The sequence below is a fragment of the Lynx canadensis genome, chromosome B2 (assembly GCF_007474595.2).
Source record: "Lynx canadensis isolate LIC74 chromosome B2, mLynCan4.pri.v2, whole genome shotgun sequence".
In the NCBI taxonomy this organism is placed as follows: Eukaryota; Metazoa; Chordata; class Mammalia; order Carnivora; family Felidae; genus Lynx; species Lynx canadensis.
The window spans coordinates 32,775,141-32,789,711 of record NC_044307.1 but is presented as its reverse complement, the minus strand read 5'-3'; the positions used below and the strand labels follow the sequence as shown (position 1 = coordinate 32,789,711).

Genomic DNA, 14,571 nt, shown 5'->3' with positions numbered 1-14,571 from the left:
GAGCTCCCAGGGCTCCCCAGGTCCCCCGGTTACCACATCGATCGCACTGCCTTGTTAGAGGCCACTGGTGCCCAAGAGAAGTCAGACAAATGGAGCATACCAGGAATTGTTTTGGAAAATGGGAGGGTGGTTGTCCTGATAGAGGTAACAGCTGGCATTTAGTGGGCAGGACAGGGACGCTGGACACCTGCACCATAAAGACTGTCCGGCATGACTCCTGCCGAGAGTGTCCTGCCACACGTGTGCAGGTGGACAGCGGAGGGCAGCACTCTGGGCCCAGAGTGGCCCACAGAAACACAAAGTACTTGTTGCACAGTTTTTAGCAAACACTGAATTTTTCAGGAATACGACTCGTTTTGAAACTGAGAGAATTTGTGTTGTTCTTTGTGTTGCTCAAACTTGACCAGGAGTTTTTTGCTGTTTCAGAGAACGCATCACGCTCATGGCCGTGCCAGATGCCTGCGTTTGTGGCTGCCGTCTTCATGATTCACAGGCAAGCTCTGACTGCTTCCTTGGGTCTTCTAGTTGTGCCCAACATCGACTTCTAAAACATGTATTACTATCTTATAAATTGTTTTCCTTTTATGTCTCTTTTTTATCACACTTAGGGCATTAGACTGGCCTCGCTCCCTCCCCCCCAGCTCCAAGCTCAGTCAGATCCGGGCCCTGGACCCCCCATTTTATGTTACATAAATATAGACATGCATAGATTGTATTATTTTTGAATTCCACTTAATAATATTAAAGGGGGTTCTGGATCTGACAGGCTCATCTGCAGGCTGGCAGGGCCACGTGTCCTTCCCCGTGTCTCCAGCACCAGGTCAGGTCTCAGAGAATATCTGCCAGATGAACACAGGAATCTAGAAATGAGTCCCTCATGTGGATGAGGTGGGGCCTGAATCTATAGCCTAGAAGGGAGGAAAGGGATGGGGCGCTCAAGTGGAGGGAAGGGCAAGACAGTGCCGGAGGAGGAGGTGAAGTGACAGCAGCCAGTCACACTTGGGGTCGGGCAAACTGAGACAGGAGGGCCAGGGCCAGGAGTCTGAGTGAGCCTGGAGCCCACGGGTCTTGGCGGTCATGAGCTCCCTGGTCTCCCCACCACCCCCTCCCACTCCCAATCCAGAACAGAGAACAGAAGGAAAGACAGATGCTGCCCCGGGTCGCCCTACAGCAGAGGGGCTCAAGCCTTTCTGAACTGACTCGCCTACGAAATACATTCTTGGATCACCACTTTGTGAAACCACATGGGGACTTCTGTCCCTGGTAATAGGGGCAGGCTGTGACAGGGCAGGGCTGAGAACCGTCATTATCATGTCTTTTGGACCAACCCAACCAGAAAACAACTAAAGCAACCAGGTTTTTCAAATGGATATTATTTTAAGACTTCTTAAAGAACTGACAAAACAGTGAAGAATTATTGGGCCCCGAACAGAAGATCAAAGGGAAGTCCAGAAATACAGAAACACCCAAGCTACTTTTGCCCTGAGGATATTTGCTGATTCCAGAAAACACGGGCTTTTATTTGGATGACTCCATCAGGTGACAGGGACAGAAATCCAAGCCCAGGCCCATGGAAGGTGGGAGTCTAACAGGCGACCCTCCACTCAGGAAGCTAAGACCCCAAAGGGCTACACCCCAGGTGAAAAGAGCTCCTTCCAGCAATGAGAGTCCTGTTGGAATCCCTTGGATGGTGCAAGAAACCCAAAATTCGTGCCTGGCTTTAGGCGGTCTTGCATGGGTGGAGCCCCAGGAGTCTGGTAACAGGATATGCACACCCTCTCTGGAGGAAGGTAACTTCCTCCTGGTCCACAACGACTCATACCAAATCTTTCAATTTTTTTAAGCGTTTATTTATTTTCGAGAGAAAGAGAAACAGACGGCACATGGGGGAGGGGCAGAGAGAGAGAGGGACACACAGAATCCAAAGCAGGCTCCAGGCTCTGAGCTGCCAGCACAGAGCCCGACATGGGGCTCAAACCAGAGCCGAAGTTGGATGCTCGACCGACTGAGCCACCGAGGCACTCCGTACCAAATTTTTCAAATGCAATATCCAGTGTACAGTGAAAAACAACCAGGAACTCTTGGGAACTAGATGTGATGAGAGAGAACCAACCCACAAAACAGACAGTAGAAACAGATGTTGAAGAGACTTCAAACACAGGCATCCGTAGAACAGTTACACCTACCCTGCCTAAATCCACAAAAGCCTAAGGGATCCTTCGAAGGGGAAACTGTACAAAGTAACACCACAGGCTGAGAAAGAACCAGATAGAATCTCTAGAAATAAAAAAGCTTCAACAACCACACTTAAAACTCACTTAAGTATTTAACAGGGGAACAGGAGCTTAGGCAGGGCCGAAGGAAGAATTAATGAGACATTAACAACTCTTACTACCATGCATTCTAAGACACATTCGAATTCAATTCTATCCAATTCTTTAAAGGATGGTTGAGTCCCATTGAAGGGACCTCACAGCCCACTAATGGGTCAGAGCCCATGGCTGAATGAAGCACACTGCCCTGGAGCATCCCAGGAGTGCGAGGAAGCCAGCACTGATCCCTCCCTGCTCCCAACTCTTTCATCTCTGTCTTGGAAACTGACTACCTGGAACTTGTCAAATGTGCCTTTTTCTCTCACACAGATGGTCCCTTAGAGCCTCGCCTGTAATACACGTCAGAAGATGCTTGTTGAATGAATAAATGACTTGAGTCCTCTAAAATATTTGTGGCCCACCTCTCTGCGCACCTCCATGCTTTTACAATGCTGTGCTTTCTTGCCCAGAGGCAGCCCTGTCAGAACCCCAGAAGAGGCCAGAACGCTTCTTCTCACCAAACCACAGGGCAGAAGGGCAGTGAGGAGGAAGAGTGGGATGGGAGAGGGGAGATCGGGCTCACACGGGAGCTGCAGCCTCAAAGGCCAAGAGGTAAGTCTGGGTCCGGGCAGGTTTCCAACAGTAAGGGCTGTATGTGCTGGGGGACACATGCTCACGGCGGAGGGGGCACCACTGCCTGTGAGGCTGCAGACAAGAGGATGTTCACCTAGTAAACAAAGTCAAGTGACCTTCCCTGAAACTAAGGTATGTAACACTCCAAAAGCCACTGCCACTGGAGGAGCTTTAAAAAATACAAACTCCTTTGGGGCGCCTGGGTGGCTCAGTCAGTTAGGCATCTGACTCCGGGTTTGGGCTCAGGTCATGATCTCGCGGTCTGTGAGTTCGAGCCCTGCGTCAGACTCTGCGCTGACAGTGTGGAGCCTGCTTGGGATTCTCTCTCTCCCTCTCTCTGCCCCTCCCCTGCCCATACTCTCTCTCTCTCTCTCTCTCTGTCTCAAAATAGTAAACATTAAAACAAATTTTTTTAAATACAAACTCCCAGGTCCCCTGTAGATTCAGCAGGTTGGGGCGAGGCCTGGGGATATGCATTTGTAAAGGCACCCCAACCCCAAATAGTCCTCCTGTTCCCACCAGGTTGAAAAGCACCAGTGCAGACGACTCGAGATGCGAACACAGCACAAGGAATAAAGTTCTACAGTCACAATAACATCTAAGCCCTGTGTAAATCACGTAAACATCTGCTTTTAATTATTGTCAACGTTTAGACTCAACCTGTCGAACAAAACACGGAAGACTCCATGGGTGTGTACAGAAGAGAAGGCAAGGTCATTCAGCCTTGATGTAAAACTGAAAGTGAGCCTGGCAGAGGAGGGAGGGGGCGGGGGGCAGCGCTGGGGTTGCTGGTGGCCGAGAAATGAAGGCGGAACCATGATCATCAGGTTTATGAAGGTGACAGTGGAGAATCGCGACAGGCTGCCCTCAGGAGGATAGGGCAGAGGAAGTGGACGAGTGGCCCAGGGGAACTAAATTCTCCTAGAATAAGCAAAACATTGAAAGACCTGGGAGCGACAGGGGAAACATCGAAGAGTTCAAAGGGACTGCCTTCCGAAGTGGCTGAGGAGGCATAACATGGTACAACCCAGTGGGGGGCAGCTGGCAGACTCGATCAGCAGCCCAGATGCCCCTGCCCCCGACTCAGCAGCCTCGCCGCTGGTCCAGCCTTCCAAGAGCACACCTGCGTTTGCACAAAATGACAAGGGACAGGGGTCTTTGATGCAGCACTGGCGGGAAAGCTGGAGATTAGGGATAGCCCAAGTGTCCATCGGAGGGGACTGGTTAAATACTTCCCACCAGAGCCGCATAATGGAATGCTCTGCAGGTGTAAGAGACAGAGGTCAGAACTTCGGACACACGCTACACGCCACACGTGCGTAAACCGTGAGGCCATTATGCTAAGTGAAAGAAGCCAGTCACAAAAGGGCAAATACTGGGTAATTCCGCTCATGTGGGTACTTCAAACAGTCAAATTTACAGAGTTGGAAAGCAGCACGGTTGGGGGGGGGGGGGGGGCAGTGGAGAACGGCTGGTGGTGGTGATTATTTAACAGGTTAGACTTTCAGTTTTCTGGGAAGAAAAGAGTTCTGAGGCCGGAAGATGGTGATGGATGCATAACAGTAAGAATGTGCTTAATGACACTTAACTGTACACTTAAAAATGGCTAAAGATGGGGAACTTTATGCTATGGATCTTTACCACGATGTAAAAATAAATACTTTTTTTAACGTTTAAAACTATGTAAGTAGGGGCGCCTGGGTGGCTCAGTCGGTTAAGCGTCCGACTTCGGCTCAGGTCATGATCTCACGGTCTGTGAGTTCGAGCCCCGCGTCAGGCTCTGTGCTGACAGCTCAGAGCCTGGAGCCGGTTTCAGATTCTGTGTCTCCCTCTCTCTGATCCTTCCCCGTTCATGCTCTGTCTCTCTCTGTCTCAAAAAAATAAATAAACGTTAAAAAAAAAATTAAAAAAATATATGTAAGTAGTAGAAACACTATTTTCACACAGTTGTCGAGGATACAGAACAAAAATGAGTTGGTTTTTGTTTTGTTTGTTTCTTTTGAGAGTGTGTGTGTGGCACGTGTGCACGCGCGTGCACACACACGCACACACACGCAAGCACAAGTGGGGGAGGAGCAGAGACAGCATGAGAAAGAATCTTCAGCAGACTCTACACCTAGCTCGGAGCCCGACACAGGGCTCGATCTCACAGCCCTGGGATCATGAACGATCTGAGCCGAAATCAAAATTCAGACACTCAACCGAGTCACCCAGGCACCCAAAAATGAGTTTCTAAGTGAAACAAAAAAACAGAGACATTTCAAGGTTTCTATATACTAATATGAAAAGGTCCCCAGTAGGATCCATAGTAAGATTTATAAAGTAAAAACAAAAAAAACAGAATAGTGTATACAGAATGCTACTTCTATGTAAGAAAAGGGGGGAAATCCGAAGAGTGTATATGTTTGTATTTGACAAAGGAACCCTGGAGGATGCATAAGGAGCTCAGGAAAGTGGTCCCCTGAAGGGACCACAGTAGAGGAGTGAAGCAGAGGGAGAAGGCGGGTGGGAGTAGACTCTCTATGCCTATTTGTACAATGTTTTGATGTTTTCATATATGAATAAATTTCCTAGTCTGTTTTTTTATACCGTTGCCCCCAGGAAAGGGGGCAGAAGGTGAGTGAGGATGAGGTGGGGGGGCAATGTTGCTTTCATCTTGAACCTGGAGCCTGTATTCGCATTACTTTTATAAAATGGGGGGGAGGGAATAAGAACAAAATTTTAAGTGGCCAATAAACATATGAAAAGATGCTCCATCTCATTGGTAGTCAGAGGAACGCAAATTAAAACCGCAGTGAGATGCCATTTCACACCCAGCAGGCTGGAAGAAATTTAGTGGGACAGAACCAAGTGCAGCAAGGGGGGGGGTGGAAGCAAGGGGGGACGCACCCATAGTCTGGGGGGGGGGGGGATGTGAGCATGCACAGCCCTGCAGGAAGGCTCAGAAGAGCTCCCTTGCACCAGGTGTCCCCCACCTCGGGACACACCCAAGACACTGCTGCACGTGAGCCCCAGGAGACGGGTATGGCAGTGCCCGCCGCAGCATGGCCGGCAGCTGCCAAAAGCCGGAAATGAGCTAAATGTCTATCAACAGGAGAACCGATAAGTGGATTGCAGTTTATTCACCCGATGGAATATTACATAGCAATTAACCAGATGAACTAAAGCCAAATGTGTCAACATGGAGAAACCTCAAAAACCATGCTGAATTAAAAATGTGCGGAAAGATTTTAATACACGGGGTTATAAAAATGGGAAATCGTACCCTGTATCGTTCATGAATACAGCCCTACGTATTAATAGCAAAAGTATAAAAACAGGCTCCTGAATGGTACACACCAATTTCTGATGAGTGTTTGCCTCTGGAGAGAGAGGGAGGGGATAGGGATCAGGGGAAAAACCCAAAGGGCTTCAGCTACAGGCATAAGATGCTTTAAAAATGACAAGGTCTGAAATAAACATGGCAAGAAGGATCTGATAGAGCTCTCTTGACTTTTGTGTAGAGTTGAAATATGTCTTAATAGTAACAAAAATAACAATAAACTGGGCTTGGAAGGTGGGACAGGGAGAGCAGAGGCATAGCCTTGGGGGAGGTGGGGGGCCCCCAGCCATATAAGCACGGGGAGGTCACTTCATCAGCCTCTCCCCGGCATGGGCTCCCCCGAGTCTGGGTGGGTAAGTGGGTAAGTGGCCACTACATACATTCCTGGGGTTGCCATAGCTAGGTATGTGGGCTCTGAGCTTCCCTAAGGTAGACTGGGAGACAAGAGCTCCCCAAGCCCTGTACCGGGTCTCCCCGTGCCCCCAAGTGGAAATGGAGATAGAAAAAGGGCTCACAGGAGAGAATTGCTCAGACCCCAGGCCCAGTCAGCAGTGTGAGACTCAGAGCAGCCATAACCCCAAGACCCCTACGGCAAAGCAAAGGTCAGGGAGGGTGGGCTGGCATGGGGTGCCCTACACATTGAGGCACCAGCAACCTGGGCCTTCCAGGGCCCTGCAGAGTCTGGAAAGAATTCCCAGAACGTGTTAGGGCTTGGAATGGCCTCAGAAGATGGCTAGAGCTGAAACCACAAACAAGAAGCCTATCAGGGACTGGTGGAGGCTGGTCGGGAGCTTCACTGGGCTTTGCCAGCCCGGCCTGGGGGCCTCCAGGGTCAGCATGTGAGGATAACCAAGCTTTTGGGGGAGAGAGGTAGCAACCAGAGTTCCCAGCAACGGTTGGGCCCACCCAGGATGCTGTGACTGCACTTGTGGGGCCTCAGGAAACGGCCATCTCTGATGACATCTAGCCAACTTCTAACATGCCTGCCATGGCCCCCACACCCTTGCTGGGGACCTCCTTCCAGTGCCTTACAGGGTGGATGTGGAACAATGAGAACTAGGACTCCCAGGTTTGAGGCCAAGCTATGCTTTCCTCTTCTCTGGGCGTTAGTCTCAAAACTGAAGTAGTGGGAGGCCATGTCTCTTGTCCAAGTTCTCACACTCCCAACTACCTGCCAGCTATGGGGTGCACAGAGACCTGGTTCTGTCCCAAAGGTCGGCTCTTCTCAGGTTCAAATGGGCCACAGGGAGTTCAGAGGGGCCTCTGCCTGCCTCATCAAGATACCCCGGGCCAGGACCTGGGGCAGAGAGGGCACGGAAGAAGCTGGAGGCTGAGTCCCCCCTTCCCCCTCTCTGAGCTGGCTGGGCGCAGTGAGGCCACAGGGACCACAGGGCAACCCCCAGATCTTGGAGAGGGCCCCACTCACAGGCTTTGGGAAAACAGAGAGGAAAAGAAAGGAGGGAGTAGTGGGTTTTTTGTTGCCAAAAATTGGCCCCAGACTCTGTCCACTGGAACTCTAGAGCAAATCTTCCTCGGCCACACCCACCTGCCTGCCACCACCTGTCACACCACAAAGCTGACTGCGCACACCTTCCCTCTTCGTTCCAGTGCCCTCCCTGCCCTGGCACAGCCCACCCTGGGGACCCTCACCCTTACTAACTTCCTCCCAAGAATTTACCTAAATCCCCCAGCTAGAGTAGAAATCTGCCCCTCCATGAGCCGCTCCAAAGCTCTCCTACGTCTGGCTCCAGGAAAGGCCCAGGCTCCATCACTACCCACTCTCAACCTTCAGAACCCAGGGGCAGGCATGGTCAGAGCTGGGCCTCCAAGCAGGGGGCCCGCACCAGCACCCTGAAACCCCCAAAGCCCAGGCTCAATGCTTTCGAGGTTGGGTTCAACCTAGGGACTTTGGACGGGTCACAGCAACGGGAGCAGCCAGGCCTGAGAGAGGCAGCAGGGGCGGGAGGAAGCCTGAGGAGGGGCTGATGCCTGCATTTATTCCTCAGATGTGTACCAAGCACGCACTATGTGGCAGACGCTGCAGCCAGAACAGAGAACAAAACAACCAGAGATCCCTGCCCTGGCGGAGCTGACATTCTAGCTCCACAGACGATAAACACGTAACTAGAATGCATGGGGCATGTCAGATTCACGCTGTAGAGAAAAGGAAAGCAGGGAAGGGAGATGAGGGGTGCAATTTGATACTGGGTGGTCAACGAATGCCCCACCAAGGATATGAGACCTGAAGCACAAGCCAGGTGAATATGCGGAGTAAGAACCTTCCAGGCAGAGGAACAGCAAGTACAAAGGTACGGGGGGGGGGGGGGGGGGAGCTTGGCTGATAAATATGAGGAACAGCAGGGAGGCGGTGTGGCTGGAGGGAATGAGAGGGGGGCAAGGGGTGGGGGATGAAGTGAGAGAGGCAGCGGGGCCAGACTCCGCAGAGCAGAGTCTACGGTGGTGAGGAATGTCCAGTGCCAGAGGCAGTTCCCACATACCAGGGCACGTCCTGGCCTAAGACCCCCAGACTCAGCCCCCACTCAGAGGCCCCCGGTACAAGCAGAAGCACAACAACAGGTGTGGGGCCCTTCTTCCAGCTGGGAGGGCCCCCCCTCTATCTCCTCCACCCTTCAATGGATGGGCAAGGCCCGGGCAGACAGACGGTCAAGGATGCCGCAGGATTATCTTAAACCCCGCTCGCCTCCCAGCATCCCCCTCGAGCACAATCCCAGCTAATCTCTCCCCAGAGGAGCAGCCACGTGGGCAGACCAGGCGGCAGCAGCCCGGCGTGTTCCTACCTGCTTCCACCCTGCCCACCACACCCAGGATCTGTCTGATTGTCGGTCTCAGCCTCACAGGTAATCACAACAATAACACTTTACCCTGGCTGGGCACGGTGACAGCAGGGTGTCATTTCATTCTCTCAGCGCCCTTGGGCCTGTGGGGCGGGACTGAGGAGCCCACTGACCACGGAGGACACAGAGGCCCCGAGAGCAAAGGCCCTTGCCAAGGTCACTCAGCAGAGCGAGGTCTGGGTTCCACAAGCTCCCCTCGGGCGGGAGTCCTCCACAAGTCCCGGGCCTGGGGACACCGCCAGGGTCAGGAGCGGGGACCCAGAGATCACTGGCTCCAATCCCCTCACCACGAGGATAAGGAGACTGCGGCACCCGGAAGGGCTCTCACCCTGGGCCTCCTAAAGCCCGGGGAAATTCTCTTCCCCTCCCCTGCTCCCTCAGAAAATGCCCAGTCATGCAAACAAAGAAGGCCTTGTGGCCGGTGGGGAGTTCGGGGGAGAACGGCTCCCAGCCAGATGCGGGTGTGCCCCTGAGAAGCGGGGTGTGGCCCCCTGGAAATGAAGGCAGAAGCTGTCTGGGCCGAGGTAGCAGCAGCACAGCCTGATGGGGGTTCCGCAGAGAGTAGTAGGAGGGCTGCAGGGCAGCTCCTGGTCTAACCCGGCCCGTTGGGGCTGGATGGAGTTGAGTGAGTTCTGTCCCAGGGCCAAGACTCAGCAGCCTGGGAGGGAGGCTGGCGGCAAGAGCAGAGGTCTTACCTCGGAACTTCTTAGGGGGGTTGTCCAGGTCCCCTGCCGCGGGCTCCACCACACAGCGGTCATCCACCAACCTGAGGGACAAGGCAGCTCCATCAGCGGGACAGAAGAGACCATCTCCCCAGGCGTGCCTCCCTCAGGGCAGGGGATTCCAGGGCACTGGGGAGACCTCCAAAAAAACCTCTCCATCGCTGTCAACCGCCCCCCCCCCCACCATCAAGTCTTTCCCTTTCCTGGCACCGCTGTTAAAAGGCAAGGTCTTTTGGGGTGGGGATGGGAGACCCCAGAAGAAGCACAGAGACACATCCAGCTCCCCCACCCTCCCACCCCTCACTTCACGGGGCTGGAGCTGTCTTGTAGGGGGTCTGCCTCCAGTCTGGGCTGTTGCACACTGCAGATATAAATCCTATGAAAGCCCTGAGTGAGACACTGCTGCCCAGACCTAAGGGACAGTGGGCAGTGTAGGAAGGCAAGGGAAAAGGACCAACAGAGACACAAAGTCAGAGAAACTCAGAGAGGGAGGAAGTGAGAGACAGAGAGAGCAGAGCAGAAAAGATAGAGTCAGAAAAATAAGCAGGATACAAACAGAGACAGAGAGAGACTAGAGACAGATGGACAAGTGGGAAAAGCTTATGAGACACCAAACTAGGAGGACCATCCTTTGGTCTCAAAGACAGGACAATGAACCTTGCACCTTCTCAACCTCAGTCAGGCCCCATTCCATACCCTCCCTTTTGGCCTATCCTGGGGCCTAAAATCTCTTAAGCCACAGCTGTGATTAATCCTGAATCTCTGGAGGACATCCATCCACCCACTTACTCATCCATCCATCTACCCACCCACTCATCCATCCATCTACCCACCCACTCATCTATCCATCTACCCATCCATCCAACGACCCAGGCAGCTAGCCAGCCAGCCAGCCAGCCAGCCAGCCAGCCAGCCAGCCAGCGAGCCAGCCAGCCAGCGACCCACCCACGCAGCCAGCCAACGACCCACGCAGCCAGCCAGCCAGCCAGCCACCCAGCCAGCCAGTGACCCACCCCCGCAGGAGCCAGCGACCAGCCAGCCATACGACCCACGGAGACAGCCATCCATCCAGCCAGCCAGCCAGCCATCCAACTACCCAATTACACATCCATCCATCCATCCACCCATCTACCCACCCACTCATCTATCCATCTACCCATCCATCCAACTACCCACTCATCCATCCATCCATCCATCCATCCATCCATCTATCCATCCATCCATCTACCCACTCATCCATCCATCCAACTACCCACTCATCCATCCATCCATCCATCCATCCATCCATCCACCCACCCACTCATCTATCCATCTACCCATCCATCCAACTACCCACTCATCCATCCATCCATCCATCCACCCACCCGTTCCTACATTTAAAATTATTCGGGGCGCCTGGGTGGCGCAGTCGGCTAAGCGTCCGACTTCAGCCAGGTCACGATCTCGCGGTCCGTGAGTTCGAACCCCGCGTCGGGCTCTGGGCTGATGGCTCAGAGCCTGGAGCCTGTTTCCGATTCTGTGTCTCCCTCTCTCTCTGCCCCTCCCCCGTTCATGCTCTGTCTCTCTCTGTCCCAAAAATAAATAAACGTTGAAAAAAAAAATTTAAAAAAATAAATAAATAAATAAATAAAAAATAAAATTATTCAATGCCATCCTAGCCTCTAGGATAAAGTGATGATGATGATCCATCATTTCAGAAGCCAGATCTTATCTCAGTGTTTCACAACTGTTACCTCTGAATTCTCACCAACTTCCCCACAAGGGGCTATTCATTAACTCCATTTTACAGAGGAGGAAACTGAGTTTGAATGCGAAATAATTTGCCTGAAGTCACAGAGTTGATTCCAAAACCTCCTTCTCCTCCCCTCCTTAGGTTGGCTAACAAGGCCTTTTGTGGACTGACTCCACCCACTCCCTAATTGGCCTCACAACTTCTGCTCCAACCATGCTAAACCTCCAGTTGATCCCAAGGTCCCTGGAGCTCTCATCTCTAAATAGGTGGTCCTGGAAGCCTGCAATGCCCTTCATGCTCAGCCCTCCCTGGCTCCTCACCAAGACCCAGGCCTAGCAGACCTCATTTATTCTTCCACCCTCAGCCCCTCTCTCTACTCTGTGAAACCTTCCTTGGTCAGCGCCCTCCCTCCCCCTGGGCCTCGGGCCTCCTCCCCCCCCCCCCCCCCCCCCCCGTGTTCCCACAGCACCTGGTCCCGGTCTCTCCTACTGCCATGCCTCTTCCTACTGCAACTGGTTGCCATGTCTACACTATGGGTTCCTTGAGGACAGGACCCCAGTTTTTCCTTTGGCATCACCAGCACTTTGCACAGTGTGATCCATAAAAATAATAAAAGCAAGCAGGATTTTGTTTCTAATGTTTTCATATGTTGTTATTTAATTTTCTAAATCTGCTTTATTATTATTTCCATTTGGTGGGCCGAGAAGCCAGAGCACAGAGAGGTAAACAATCTGGCCAGGAACATAACAGCCAGCAAGCAGAAGGGCCGAGCTTTGAAGCCAGGCCGCTCAGTGTCAGAGTGGATGCTGTGCACGACCTTGCCATGATGGGGAGGGGAGAAGGCAGCTTGCTCTGTGAGGACCCCTTGGTCTTCTTCCCTCTCCCTAGCTCCCAGACTGGCTCAGGGCTTGGCCCTCTTTCCTCTTCCATCTGCATGCACACCCTTGGGCATCTCAGCCACATTTGTGGGCTCCAAAGACCACTTAGACACTCACCAATGACTCCCATATCCACCTCACCCCCAAACTCCAGATCGCGGATCTAACTGCCCACCCAACACCTCCACTTGGATGCCCATAGCACCTCACACTCAGCATGTTCAAAACTGAGCTTCTGGTCTGCCACCTGAACGTGCTCCTCTTAAAGTCCTCCCCATCTCAGTTGATGGCAACTCTGTCCTTCTGATTGGTTGGGCCAAAAACCTTGGACCAATCTCTGGCTCCTCTTCCACCCACACTCACACCCAATCTGTGAGAAAACCTTGTGGGCTCTATCTTTAAGATACGCGCAGACTATGACCTCTTCTCATCACTGCCACCACCACCTGGCCCAAGCCACCACCCGCAGTCATCTGGATGTGTAACTGCGTCCTCACTGATCTCCTGATGTCCCCCCTTAACCCCCTAATTCCTGTTCCCCACACAGCACACACACCTTTACTTGAGAAGGTGAGTCAAATCAGGGCAGTCCTCTGCTCAGAATCCTCCGGAACTACCCATCTCGGAGTAAAAGCCTAGAATTCACACGGGCCTAAACCCACATGACCCAGCCCTCACCTCTCTGACCTCATCTCCTCCCCCTGCCCCTTGCCCACTCTGCTCCAGCCCACCGCCCTCCTCCAGGCTCCTCAAACTTTCCAGGAGATTTGGCACTGGCTCTTTTGTCTGCCCCCAGATGACACCCTCCTGGCTCCCTCCCTCACCTCCTTCAGATGGCGGCTCAAATGACCCATTCCCCTGAACACCCTTCCTCCCTCCCTCCCGATTCTTTTTAAAACTGGAAACTGCTGTTTCTCACACCCGTTATGCACCTCCCTGCCTCACTGTTCCCATAGTCCTTCTCACCACCTGGCCTGCTCTATATTTTACTTATTTATTTTGGTCACAACCCCCCTCACTTGGAATGGAAGATCCATGAAGACAGGGATGTGTCTGTTTTGCTTCCTGCTGTATCCCCAGAATCTAGACCACTGCCGGGCACAGGGCAGGCACGCATGGACTATATAGTGAGCGAATTAATTCGTTTCGCTAGCTGCTAGGGAAAGTATACAAGAAGCAAAAGATAAGGTCCCTGCCTCAGGGAGTTTAAACTCTCATTGGGAAGACAAAGCACATACTCAGAGGAGTTAATGATATAAAGAATATGTATGAGTGCCAACTGGTGGTACCAACTGTGGATTTTGTCCAAATTCAGGGAAGGAACAGGTCAGAGCTTGGCCAATCAGAGGTGTGAAAGAAGAGGCAGGAGCTGTACAGAGCCTTGAATAATTCATAGAATTTCCTGTAAGACATTAGTGAATCAGATTATCTGGTTGCCTCTTAGCAAAGCCCTGAAGGAAGGGGACACAGGATGGATATGTTTTGATGGGGGAGGGGAGGAAGCACTGGCCAGGACTGGGGGCCAGGGGGTGCCGGACAGCCATAGGGCGTCCTGGAAGTCAGTGTGGCTGAGGAGAGGCTGGGGTAGCCCCCAACAGCCCCGATCTTGTCCAGCGCTCAAGGCCTTGGGGTGGTCCCCTCCTCAGAGATTCTGTCTGAGGAAAGTCCACCCTCGCCCTGACCCCACCATGACTCCCCTGGGGACTCCTTGTCTGGGCCACACGTGCAGGAAAAACACATGTAAATTCGGATGCCTGGCGTGCTTTTCCTAATCCCCCTGGCACAAATCTGCCCTGTCATTACGCGGATGTCCTTCTGTCCCCACCCACTCTGGCACAGCTTCTGAAGCCCTGATATCTCCAACTCAGCCCCTCCCCAGTGCCCCATGGAGTGCGGGAGTGCAGGCTAAAAACACATAGGGAAAGGGAGGGATTGATCAGGAGGGGAGCATGGCCTCCAGGAGGAGAACTTCAACAAGGTTGGGAAGGAAAACATCCTCCACCTGCAGCTGAGAGAGGGCAGGAACGGTCTGTAGGAGGGACCAGAGCAGAGAGGCAAGCCATGTGGGAGGATAAAAGAGGCAGGGGTGTTCCCGGGAGATATCAAGAAAACAAGGT

The 14,571-nt window shown here is 52.7% G+C and overlaps 1 protein-coding gene across 6 annotated transcripts in view; it reads right to left on the bottom strand.

Moving 5' to 3' along the window:
- The window catches only part of ITPR3 (inositol 1,4,5-trisphosphate receptor type 3), a 67,285-nt gene that overhangs the window by 41,052 nt on the left and 11,662 nt on the right, over positions 1–14,571 (bottom strand). For all 6 annotated transcript variants that reach the window (XR_003968802.1, XM_030315279.1, XM_030315278.1 and 3 more), the window contains exon 2: positions 9,818–9,888. Coding sequence is in view for 5 of the 6 variants with exons in the window: in XM_030315279.1 (XP_030171139.1) it covers positions 9,818–9,888 (71 nt within the window). In the remaining variant the exon portion in view is untranslated. The remainder of the gene's footprint in view (positions 1–9,817; positions 9,889–14,571) is intronic.